This window comes from Saimiri boliviensis, chromosome 16, assembly GCF_048565385.1.
Source record: "Saimiri boliviensis isolate mSaiBol1 chromosome 16, mSaiBol1.pri, whole genome shotgun sequence".
Taxonomy (NCBI): Eukaryota; Metazoa; Chordata; class Mammalia; order Primates; family Cebidae; genus Saimiri; species Saimiri boliviensis.
In genome coordinates, this window is record NC_133464.1 from 903,794 (window position 1) to 917,130 (window position 13,337).

General features: G+C 44.9%; 1 protein-coding gene across 5 annotated transcripts in view; it reads left to right on the plus strand.

Moving 5' to 3' along the window:
* Positions 1-13,337, plus strand: part of DCUN1D2 (defective in cullin neddylation 1 domain containing 2) — a 37,400-nt gene that overhangs the window by 20,585 nt on the left and 3,478 nt on the right. For 4 of the 5 annotated variants that reach the window (XM_074387412.1, XM_074387413.1, XM_074387410.1 and 1 more), the window contains exons 4-6: positions 1,692-1,822; positions 11,103-11,185; positions 13,025-13,121. In XM_074387412.1, the coding sequence (XP_074243513.1) occupies positions 1,692-1,822; positions 11,103-11,185; positions 13,025-13,121 (311 nt within the window). Of the gene's footprint in view, positions 1-1,691; positions 1,823-9,703; positions 9,853-11,102; positions 11,187-13,024; positions 13,122-13,337 lie in introns of those variants that run through there. The other variant, XR_012514263.1, reaches the window with a different exon arrangement.

The window sequence follows — 13,337 nt, forward strand, 5'->3', positions numbered from 1 at the left end:
GCATGGTGGAGGACCGCTCCGTTAGGTAGGGGGGCACAGAGGGCCTGACCCAGAAGTGTGATTGTCTTTTCCTCCCTGGAGGGAAGAGGAGGCTGAAATGGGAAAGAGCCCTTGGCTGCCACCCCGTTTTTTTTAAGAGGGTCGTGCTCTGCTGTGCCAACTGGGGTACTGTGGGTTGGTTGCTGGGACTTCAGGCACATGCCACCATGCCTGGTTAGTTTTTATTCTTTGTGGGGACAGGTCTCTCTCTGTTGCCCAGACTGGTCTCAAATTCCTGGCCTCAGGCGATCTTCCCTCCTCCACCTCTGAAAGCACTGGGGTTACAGGAATGAGCCGCTGCACCTGGCCCCAGCCGCCACCCTTGATGTGGATGGCAACTCTGCTCACATTCACGTGTGGTGCAGTCACGTGTCCCTTAGAGACGGGGACATGTTCTGAGAAGTGCATTGTTAGGAAGTTTCATTGTGCACACCTCACAGAGTGAACCTGCACAAACTGAGGTGGTACAGCACACGACACCTGTGGTACAGCCTGTGCTCCTGGGCTGTGACCTCCACACTGTAGGCAGCTGTGACACAACGGTAAGTGTGTGTGTCTCCGCACACCTAAAGGGAGACGTGGTCATGCGTTGGGTTAGATGTTGCTGTGGCTCTGACACCCCAACATGGCAGCAATCTCTTAAGTACCATTATAATTTTACGGGAACGCTGTCGCATGCACGCTGCTGACCAGAGTGTCATGGCAGCGCAGAGCTGGCGGAGCCGTGCATTTGTGCTTCTCTGTGCATGTCTTTATGGACTTTTGTAGCTGCTCTAAAGCCTTCTCCCAATGTTCTTTCCTTACCTCTACTCTACTAGGGTAAGTGCATACGTGTTGCTTTTAGTCTCCTCTTTGCTGTGCAGTCAAAATTAAAAAGAGACTTTGTTTTACTGTTGTTTTCTGCCTTAAAGGCTGTTGACTGTTTTTAAAGGTTGTTGACTTTTTGATGGAAAATCCAATTTTAAAACAATATAGAGCTGTGTTTTACAATACCTGGATATTTTAAATCTAACCTGCTGTAATGAAGAGATACCTAAATAAGGTAGCTTAAGATTTATTTATATGAGTTTATTTTTCACTTGTATGACTGGACAGAGATAGCAGCGGCCCAGGCTGGCAGGATGACTCCATTCTGCAAGCCACTGAGAAATGGGATCTTTCCATCTTTCTATTCCCTCGTCCCCTGCCATCTCGTCACTGCAGAGCAGGGGCCTCTCTCCATGGTCACAGCTGCTGTGACCATGGAGGTGTCAGACCACGCCCTTGTCCCAGTTATCAAGAAGAGGGCAAAAGATGTTGGTTTTGGGTTTTTCTTTTAATAATTTTACTGAGATTAATTCACATACTGTATTTTCTCTCATTTAAAGTCTACAACTCAGTGGTTTTAGTGTATTCCCAGAGTGAGCGGCCACCACCAGTGTCTGTCTTAGAGCATTTTGAATTCCTTTTAGCAAGGGAGACGTTGCTGCCCTTAACCTTCTACCTCATCACTTAGAACAGAGCCCTCAGGCCACGCCCGGGAAGGGAAGGTGGGGAATACGGTCTCCGGCTGGAGCCACATGCCGGGCCACAGTTCCTGTGCACTGGAGAAGGGGGGAGTGGACTGAGGAGGCATGTCCGCACCGGACACAAACCACTGTCTGTCATCGCAGGTGTGACAGCACGGAGAAGCTAAAGGCTCTTCTGCCAAGGCTGGAGCAGGAGCTGAAAGACACAGCCAAATTTAAAGATTTTTATCAGTTTACCTTTACCTTCGCTAAGAACCCGGGGCAGAAGGGTTTAGGTGAGTATGAAATCCAAATACGTAAAATGCTGGATCACAGTGAGATTATCAGTAGACTTGAGCACATGATTTCTGTATAACCTACTGTAATGCTTTTGGGTTTTGGTTTGATTTTTTTTGAGGTAGGGTCTCACTCTGTCACCTAGGCTGGAGAGCAGTGGCACAGTCGCAGCAGCCTCAATCTCCTGGGCTCAAGCAATCCTCCCATCTCGGCCTTCCAAGTAGCTGGGACTACAGACATCCACCACCTCATCGGCTGCTTTCACTTTTGTTTTTTAATTTTTAGTAAAGACAAGGTCTTGCTCTGTTGCCTATGCTGGTCTCGAACTCCTGAGCTCAGGCATGACAGGATGAGTCACCACGCCTGGCCCAGCTGTGGCACCACCACCCCCTCTGATTTCTTTTCCTCTCCACACTTTGCCCTGCACGTAGGTAGATGAGTTTATAATACCATGTGCCTGAAAATCTCAGTTGATAGTGTCTCTCAGCGTCTGGGTTTACACACTTAAGTTTTAAATGTAAACATTTAAAATGATAAATGTCCTGTGTCAGCTCATATTGCTCTCTCTATAGCACATAGACCCAGCCCACATACCAACAATTCAGCCTACTTTTGCGTTTTATTAAAATACTGCAGTCCATTTTATGGGCCATTCATCTGGCCCATTTGTGTGGACCATAATAAATATTTTTTTTACTTGAGGAGTCTGCATTCACCTTAGCTGTCACTTCCAAACCCTGCAGCAGGGATTCAGGGACTGCAGTGAAGGTGGACGTGGAACTGGGTTGGGCACTGGGAGGTGTGCAGTGATCACCTGAGAGGGCAGTCACATGGGGCCAGAAGGACAGGTAACAGAGGGACAGGGACATGGGAGACAGTGGGGCGGAGGCACAGGGGACAGAGGCACAGGAGACAGAGGCACAGGGGACAGAGGCACAGGAGACAGAGGCACAGGGGACAGGCACAAGGCTGGTGAGAGAGAACCAGGTGCTGACACGCATCTCAGCCCCGCGCTGTAGTTACTAAATTACAGTCCCTGCCGTGTGAGGCACGTGGGACCTGTTGGGCTCTTGAAACTCTTGGGCAACAGTAGCGGTACCTGCTGCATCTTGGCTCAGGAGCCTGCCGTGTCCAGCACCTAGGGACACCAGCAGCTGCTGCCCAGGGCTGAGACCCCAACCTTACTCAGGGCTGCGAAGTGATGAGAGCCTGTCCTGTGCTTTCTGTTTGTGAGCTGGGATGATCACAGAAGGAAGTCTTTCCGTCTCCTGGTGTTGGGTGCCAGAGGTACCGGCCACTAGAAAGGCAGGGTGACCTCAAGAGGCGAGTGTATTCCCTGCCTCCTTCCACCGATGGTCAGTTTGTTCATGTCCCCGTGAGCTCATGGAGTACTGCTGGTGTGCTCTGTGGTGGCGACCGCTTCCTTCCTGTCTGCGGGACAGGCTGTCCTGGGCTCGTCCAGTCACCTTCTGCCCCAGACCTGGACTCGCTTTTCTCCCAAGAAGCCCTGATTTCTTTGAGTGGAAACTGGCTTCAGGCCATGACGGAGTCGCTGCTGGTGCTCATTCACAGAGTCGTCGCTTCTAGGCTTCTTCAGAAAGATGCCTGGCTCTGTGTTCGCCAACAGCCCCTGCTTATCTCCAGGGCTTCTGTTGTTTGAATGTCTGAAGTGTGTCACTCCACTGTCTTCTGGCATGGCTTGTTATTGTCAGACAGATTGATGCTAAGCCAGTCTTCTTGGCCTTATAAGTTACTGTTTTGCCTAGATTCCCAAACAAAAGCCATTTTTTTCTTTTGTTTTAGAGCCCAGTAATTTTGCTAGAATTTGGGTGTTGTGGGTCATCCATGGTCAGTGTTCTCATATGTGATGCTGAGTGTTTTCAGTAAGTACTTTCTAATCTTTTTATAATTTCAGGGAAAATGTTCTTGAATTATAGCGCTAAGCATTTGCTCTGTTCCTTGTATTTGGTTTTAGTCTCCACAGGAACTGTTATTACCCATATAATTGGAGTTGAGTCCCCTGTGGAGTTGGGTCCTCCGGGGAGTTAGGTCTTCAACAATGCGGGTCACTTTCTCTTGGTCCTTTTTATCTGTACTTCTTTTTTTTTTTAATTGTAAAAATGATCTTCCTTTTTCACTGTCTCCTCCTCTGAAGTCATTTCAGTCATGTGTCATAATGGCAGCAATGGGATCTGAGAAGTGCAGCATTAGGCAGTCTCATCCTTGTGTGACATCACAGGGTGCACATTTGCAGACCTGGGTGGCACATGCCAAGCGGGATGGCACAGCCCATGGCTTCTGGGATACAAACCTGGATAGCATGTGACTGTACTGAGTGTGGTAGGCAACCGTGACACCGTGGTGAGGCTTTGTGTGTCCACACACACCGAAGCATAGAAAAGGTGCAGCGGGAATGCACTGTTGCAGTCCTGTGGGACCGCTGTCACATATGCAGCCTGTCATTGGCTGAGACGTTAATGCAGTGCGGGGCTGCCTTTATCTTCCTCATGTGCCTTCTAGTTCAGTAGTTTCCAGAATGTTTTTCCTTTGTTTCTAATTCTTGAGTGTCATTTCCTCATTTCTAAGTTTTCCTAATTCTCATTTGTGGTCTTTCATGTTTTGTTTCATTTCTTAATGTCCCTTAGCCTATTTTGAAGTCAATGATCACACTTAAAAAAATTTTTTTTTAATTTATTTTGAGACAAGGTCTTGCTCTCTTGCCCAGGCTGGAGTGGAGTGGTGCAATCATAGCTCACTGCAGACTCGAACTCTTGAGCTTAAGCGATCCTCCCACCTCAGCCTCCCAAAGTGCTGGCATTACAGACATGGGCCAGCACACCTGACTTAACATTTTGTTTTACGGTGAGGTTCTCGCTCTGCTGCTCAGGCCAAAGCATAGAGGCGTGATCATGACTACAGCCTCAGGCTCCTGGGTTTCAGTCACCCTCCCACTTCAGCCTCCCAGCTAACTGGGACTGTTGGCACATGCACAGTACCTGGTTAAGTTTTAAAGTTTTTTATGGAGAGATGGAGTCTTACTGTGTCGCCCAGGCTAGTATCAAACTGCTGGCCTAACACAGTCTTCCCACCTGAGGCTCCCACAGTGCTGGGATTACAGGTGTGAGCCACCGTGCCTGGCTGAAGATCGCACTTTCAATCTGTTCGGTCGGTGTGTTTCCTGGCACATGTTTCTTTTCTAGGTGTGAAATTCTGTTTGTAGTATCTTTTTTGTTTTGTTTTGTTTTGTTTTTTTGAGATGGAGCCCTGCTCTGTTGCCCAGGCTGGAGTGCAGTGGCTGGATCTCAGCTCACTGCAACCTCCGCCTCCTGAGTTCAAGCAGTTATCTTTCCTCAGTCTCCCGAGTAGCTGGGATTACAGGCGCGTGCCACCACGCCTGGCTAATTTTTTGTGTTTTTAGTAGAAACGGGGTTTCACCATGCTGGCCAGGCTGGTCTCAAACTCCCGACCTTGTGATCCACCCGCCTCAGCCTCCTGAATTGCTGGAATTACAGGTGTGAGCCACCATGGAGTATCTTTTTTCTTTTCTTTTTTTTTTTTTTTTTTTTTGAGACGGAGTTTCGCTCTTGTTACCCAGGCTGGAGTGCAATGGCGCGATCTCGGCTCACCGCAACCTCTGCCTCCTGGGTTCAGGCAATTCTCCTGCCTCAGCCTCCTGAGTAGCTGGGATTGCAGGCATGGGCCACCATGCCCAGCTAATTTTTTTGTATTTTTAGTAGAGACGGGGTTTCACCATGTTGACCAGGATGGTCTCGATCTCTCGACCTCGTGATCCACCCGCCTCGGCCTCCCGAAGTGCTGGGATTACAGGCTTGAGCCACCGCGCCCGGCTCTTTTTTCTTAAAATAGCATTATATGGGATTTGATATCAGAGCTCATTTTTCTGTGAAATTAGTTTTCCTGTTCTTCACAAGGAAGATGGTTCAGGGCAGCTTTTCGACTTCATGGTGCTCCCTCTTGGGTGGGTGCGTGCATGCGCAGGCATGTAGTATACAGAAATGTTGTCTTTGCTGTCCGAGACTGTCTGGCGCTGCTCCTCTCCTCTCCTTAGCCTTTCTTCCTTTTCTGTCTCCATCGTTCCTTTCCCGACTGGCGTATTCTGCTCCCAGAGTGATTTTATTTCTGAGTATCATAGTCCTTCCCTTTCACTCATTTATGACTGGTTAAGTTAGAAGAAAAGTTTTGGGTATATTTTTTCAGTGTTTATTCTAAAGGCACTAAAGATTTATTCTTTTACCTCTGAATGGAGAAATGACTTATCAGCATGTTAAGAGAAGGGAAAAGCCTGCACTGAAAAGTATTTCTGCATCTGCTCTGTTTGTAAAATAACTCCTGGTTTATGAGCTGCATACCAGATGGTCACGTTCAGTCTACTTTTAACAAATGAAAACATTTGGTTTTCTATGATAAAACTCTTATTTTTCATCTTCTCTATTCCACTCTATTTCTTTCTAAGAGGCTGAGGCAAAAATTAAAGCTTATTTTAGTTGAGACCCTGATTACTCAGTAACTATCATCAGTATTTTCAAGAAACCATTACCAGTCTTTTCTAGAAAGTTAACAAGGAGGCTGGGTGTAGTGGCTCACGCCTGTAATCCTAGCACTTTGGGACGCTGAAGCAGGTAGATCACTTGAGGTCAGAAGTTCGAGACCAGCCTGGACAACGTGGCAAAACTCCATCTGTACTAAAAATACAAAAACTTAGCTGGGTATGGTGGTACACACCTGTAGTCTCAGCTACTCAAGAGGCTGAGGCACAAGAATTGCTTGAACCTAGGAAGCAGAGGTTGCAGTGAGCTGACGTCACATCACGGCACTCCAGCCTGGGCAACAGGGCAAGACTCCATCTAAAAATACAATACAAAAATTAGCCGGGTGGTGGTATATACCTGTAGTCCCTGCTACACAGGAGGCAGAGGCAAGAGGATTGCTTGAGCCTGGGAGGTGGAGGCTGCAGTGAGCTGAGATTGAACCACTGCACTCCAGCCTGGGTGACAGGAAAAAAAAAAAAAAGGGCAAACAGACAAGAGAATAATGATGTGGAGGAAGATGTGGATTGGGCTTCCTCAGCATTCTCGGGCTCTGTCGCTCGTGAGGACAGGGCTGCGGGCTCCTGACAGGTGCTGGTTTCTACTGTGTGTTCTGCCATCTCATGCAGTGGTGGTTTTTTTCTTTCTTTTTTAGTTCGCTTGTTTCCTGATCCCCTATCCCCATTTTCTCTGGCAATAGTCATCCAAACAAGAAATACTGCTTCTCACACCTTTCTAAAATTTTGCCAATTCAGGTCCCAGTGTAACTATCATGATTTTTCAAGGAAAGTCTGGTCATGCTGTGCTTTTGAGCAGTTTAATTCTCAGAGGCCTATCCAGCTTCCTTTCCAAAGTGAGAATTCGTCTGATCCAAATTTTAAAATAATAGCAATTATTTTTTATTGTTAAATGGTTATCAGGAAGGATACTTTGAAACTTCAGCGAATAATAAAACTTTTTTCCTGACTATTTTGAACTGTTATTTTAATATCTTCAGCATAATCAGGATAATTGAGCTTCTATTAGAGATAATGATTTATATTTATTGATACTCTGCAGTCCAGGGGATCCTTCATTTAAATGTTGAAATGGAAAAATGTTAGAAAGCTTAGCATTTTATCTGACTGTCATGTGTAGGTATTATCTTTAAGAATTTTTGTCTTATAATGCCATGTTATCTTGACACATACAGATAAGTATTATGGAGCTTTTCTAGGACCTTGGTAAAGCCGGCAGCCTCAGCATCACTGCAGAGCTTGCTGGAAATGCAGGCCCTCGGGCTTTAGACAGGCCCTCCGTCTGGGTTAGTAATGACCTCACGGCAAACTTCCTCAAAACACAGTAGCTTCAGATGACAGTCATTTTGACAGCTCATGATCCTTTGAGTCAGGAATTTGGGCAGATTCCGCCGGGCAGCCCTTCTCCCCATCACGGCCTCCCACCTGCCCTGGCTGCCCTTGGTGGGCTTCCTCACAGCCCGGGTGGCTCCGGCAGAGGCACTGCTGGTACAGAGGCTGCCGCGCTCCCCGCGGCAAAGGCCGGCCACCCCGGGGGAGGCCATGATGGGGAGGAGGGCTGCCCGGCGGAATCTGCCCAAATTCCTGACAGAATTCAGGAATTTGGGCGCCACCGCTTCATTCCATGGTCATTTCCAGGAGGTTATAAATTAGAGTCTAAATCAATTGCCCAGTTCAAAGTAGCATAATTTATTTTCTTTCTGCACGTATTTTCAGCAAAGATTAGTATATGGATAGAGAGTGTTTTGAGACATTCCTGAGACTCAGGACCTATTGCATTCAGCCTGCATTTTATAAATTTCCTTAAGCATCAGGGCTTTCAGTGGCAGAACAGGCCATTGAAAGCATTAAAGTTGCAACAGATTGATACTTTATCCTTGATTTCCTCAAGGAGAACAAGGACCTGTTTACTCTTGTAGACACTTAAATGAAATGTTTATCAGAGTCATTCACTATGGGGTGGGAAGGATTAATGGTTTTGTTTCTTTGCTTCATGAGAGTAGCTGAGAGAATATGAAATTTTATTAAAGAAAATAATAGCGTCCTTGGGAAAATGATTAGATTGTATGAACACTTCAACTAGATTACATACTATTTTTAGAAAAGTTTTTTGAGGGCTTTTTAAAACAGAAAGCAAGAATAATTTTATGACTATAACCCAAAAATAGAGCAGTCAGTTTTCCAAAGTATAGCATGTTATTACACAATCTGTCTTGTGAAGAATTAAATAAAATTGGAGAGGTTGAGACAAGTGTTTACCTGTTCCTAGAAAAAGCATGGACTGCGGTGGAAACATGGAGCCAAATGGAGCCAAAAGACACAGATTTATCCTTTATTTCCTTCACTGTGTGTATCTGTGTGTGTGTGGCGGTATCTCTGTGCCTCTGTGTGTGTCTGTGTGTGTGTGTGCGTGTCTTTGTGTCTGTGTCTATATTTGTGTGTCTGTGGGTATCTGTGTGTGTGTGAAGATTGTGTGTACTCTATTTATTGTTTTTATTTAAGATTATGCTTTACTCATTACTTAACTAATGATTAACCTAATACAGAGAATAAAGTTACTTGGCTCTGTTTTAATGTAAGAAACAATATAGTTTCATGTTGGCTGGAGACTGGAATTAGTTGGCTTTGGGAATCGTGTGTGTGTGTGTGTAGTTTTTTTTGTTGTTGTTTTCTGGTTTTGAGAGGTGAAGGTCTTACTATGTTGCCCAGGCTAGTCCCAAACTCTTGATCTCAAGTGATCCTCCTGCCTCGGCCTTCTAAAGTGCTATGATTACAGGTGTGAACCACTGTGCCCGGCCAGCTTGGAGCATCTTGATGTTTGAGGAAGTAAGATTTCGTGAGAGCTAGCTAATTTTTATGTCTGCCTTAAGGTTTTTTTTTTGACAGAGGACACTCTTCATTGTCTAATCCTGAGAGGAGCATCACAAGCATGAATTTTAAATAGTAATGCTGTCTTCTAACATGTTTTCACGCAGGAGATGAGACTTTTTAAAGGTTCTTGGAAAGAAAATAGTGACTATAAAGATGTAGCCACCAGAGTAGCTATTGGTCTTAATTTCCACTCTCAAGTTCTGCCTTTCTGAGTTGTTGTTTTTGTTGTTGTTAAATGTTTTGCAAATAGCTAAGTCCATGAGGACAATATTAAACATTTTTATATAAATAATAAATTTTGAAAAATCATATATATACTTTTGATAATGTGATTGACAAACATACAAATCCGGTCCTTTGTAAGAAAAGTTTTTAGGACCAAAACTAACCCAAAGTAACTAGATTAAATATATGCCATAAAACTTTATCTTTTCTTCCTCCCCAGGTTCACCTCCATTTCTCAATGTGAGAGCTTTACATCATTAAGATGAGTTGAATATAGATTTCAATTAATGTCCTTCCTAAGTGATAAGGATGTAGACTTATAAGCAGGACAAGACTAATCATCTTAGCATTTTACTGCGGGTCCCATCGGTAAGGTCTAGAGAGCTGTTCCGTGTCTCAGTTACTTGGAACTTGCTGACTCTGTCTTTCTTTTTGATTAAGACTCCAGGGTATTCAGAACTGAGAAAGGCGGCAATGAAGCCTCTGCACAGGGAATATGGAGGCGTTTTATTTAAAGTTGGTTGCTACTCAGACACCTCTTGCTTATCCCATTTTAATAATGATCAACCCTGGGCATCTTGCTAGAGCTCCAACTTTAATAATTTCTGTTTAAGTGGGATTAAGCCAGATTTAGAAAAAATCTTTTGAAAAGGGTATAGTTATGTATTTTGCATTTAAACTAATATATTACCTAACATATTTATTAATTTGCTTTTCACATTAGCTTATTTTACATAAATATAACTGTTTGTTTATGCCTAAAAGTGGTGAACACTATTCAACACGAATAAAGGAGGTTACTTTAAAAAAATGTACATAGTACATAAAGGAGGTTACTTTATGTACTTGCTGTGTCAAGCATATATAAAGAAATCGTTATCGAGCTTCCAGTGAGCAGAGAATAAATCAGTATTTCACAAACTGTGGATTGGAGACAGCCCTGAACCTCACCATTTATATTCTATCAGACATCTTCAGTAGCAGAGATTTGTATAGAAGTCGTGAAATAATCACTACCTTCCCGTGGGGGAAAGTGAGGGCATCGGCTTTGAATGACATGCCATGTAGATGTTGAGATGTCCCTGTGTCAGTGAAAATGCTTTCCCTGCTGGTGCCCATGGTCTTGACTCTGCAGGGTCTATAATTACTTGTGAAACAGAGTCTGTCTCAGCTCAAGTAGTGACAAGGCGGGTCTATTTGGAGAACAGTGTGTCCCTTCCTTTCTGAACTGGCCCTTTGATGTTCAACACTCAGGCCAGTGGCCTATTTTTAAAAACAAATGATATGCATTAATAGTATCCATATCAGGTCAGGTTTAAAGAACACCCGACATGTATGGAAATGCGAGTCTTCATAATTGATTAATTAGGGGGAGGTTATGTGCATATCCAAGTAACTTAGTATACAAATCCTTTTTAAAGTAGTTTTCCCACATTTATAAAATTAGACTACATATGGTTCTCAGGAGCACTTCGGTAGAGATTAAGACTCATGACTCTTGGGTGAGATTGCCACATTTTATTGAACAAGTAAATATTGATGTGCTAAGAAGTGGTTGTTTTTTGTGTGTAGAAAAAGACAGTGAAATTTACTAACCGCTTTTTCTCTCTTTTTGCCAGACTTAGAAATGGCTGTTGCATATTGGAAATTAGTGTTATCTGGAAGGTTTAAGTTTTTAGATCTCTGGAACACATTCTTACTGGTGAGTGTCCTCCTGCATCTCGCTCTGTGCCCACTGTGGAGGGAGGTGGTAGGCGTGAGGCTGCATGTCAGCATCCCACGTGCATGGAGGTGGTGTTCAGCAGACGAGCGTCCCACACAGATCCGCAGGTCCTCTTGGTCCTGGAGACTCTGCCGCCACAGCAGCCCCATGTTGTCTCCTCCGAGGACCCGGATGGTAATTCTGTCTTCACTGAGAACTGAATCCTCGACAGGGTGCCAGTACCACACTTCTGTAGATTGGTTTGGTGCCCAGCCACTCCCTGTGTCCATGGTCCAAGGCCATTTCTAAGTGTGTCTTACCAGGCTCGGGAGGAAAGGAGGCCTTCATGGGCCTCCAGACAGACACTTTGCTGGCATGGGGCAGGGCTGCGTCATACCAACCCGTCTTGCTGGCAGCAGATGCAGCTTTGGGTTGTTGGAAGTGAGTGGCCCAGGCCCAGTGATGGCAGAGATGCCCAGAGCTCTTGCCGTTCTGTCCACGAAAGTGAAACAAGTGGCCCTCCACCGCCCAACCCACGGCTGGGCCACGACCCACACCGCCTAGATTCAGCTGACACCGGGTGACATGGACTTTGCCACTTACGAGTCCTGTGGCCTTGGGCAGGTCACTTCTACATGCCTCTGTTTCCTCATCTGAGATTGGCAGCCAGAGAGCATGCCAGGTGGAGGGTGGAGCTCTGTGGAAGTGATGTCACTCAGTCTGCGGGTTTGCCACAGGGAGGCATCTTCGCAGCTCTGTGTTTTCCATTACATCATGTGCTGCATTGCGTCTCTCAAAATATCCAGAGGTCTGTAATGCTGTCCCTGCAGCCCCCTTACACTTACCCGAGGTCAAACCTACATCATAGATGTTTCCCAGAGAACCTCACGCTCTTGTGCGCAGAGATGGGGATGAAGGTGCTCACAGGGTCATTGTAATGGCAGGACACTGGAAAAGCCCGTGACCATCCATAAGAGAATAGACCAGGCGTCCCCAAACTATGGCCTGCGGGCCGCATGCGGCCCCCTGAGGCCATTTATCCGCCCCCCCCGCCGCACTTCAGGAAGGGGCACCTCTTTCATTGGTGGTCAGTGAGAGGAGCACAGTATGTGGCGGCCCTCCAACGGTCTGAGGGACAGTGAACTGGCCCCCTGTGTAAAAAGTTTGGGGACGCCTGGAATAGACTTAAAAATCAGGACATCGGTGCAATGGGGCACAGCTTCAGGGCCATGCAAACGAATGCAGATTCACACACTCAGCCTGGACATGTCTCAGACATAATGCTGAATGGGAAAAAAACAAGTTGCAGAAAACTACATTTAATTTGGTAGCATTAATGTTTTAAAATGTAAGACAAGCTTATGAGCTGTTCATGAATATACATATTTAGATGCAGCTAATGGACAGGTGACAAGATTAAAATTAACAGAAACAGGAGTTTATAATATTAATATTTAAAATTTTTTTAAATAAGTCTGCTTTCTATTTTTGAACCTTGGCATTGTTGTAGCACTTAACATTTATACAGAACGCTATTACTTTTAACTTCTAAAAATTTTATTATTGTACTTATTCCTGATCAAATTAATGAAGATCATTAACTGAACGTCACTCATTAATTGAAGACACTAGGCCACACGAGTTAAGCCATGCAAAGTGTTCGTTTGCATGGCCCTGAAGTTTTTAAGTCTATTCTCTTATGGATGGTCACGGGCTTTTCCAGTGTCCTGCCATCACAGTGACGCTGTGAGCACCTTTCCTATTGTAGTGGCCTAGTGTCTTCAATCTCTTAAATCTAGTGGGTTTTTTGTTTTGTTTTGTTTTTTTCTCATGTATTAGGAACATCACAAAAGATCAATTCCAAGGGACACCTGGAATCTCCTGCTGGACTTTGGAAACATGATTGCAGATGATATGTCTAACTATGATGAAGAAGGTACTGGAAATTGTGCTTCAGATGATTGACCAAAATGCTTACACCTGAGAACGTTAACTTTTCCTGCCTCTAGAGTGGTGACCCCATCACTGAGATAGGGGTGGTTATAATACTATCCTCTTATTATTTTCTGTAAACCATACAAAAGAAGAATAGGGCTTTATATTTAGTTTAAATCAAGAAGTCCTCTAAGCCAAAGCATTTCAAAATTGAATG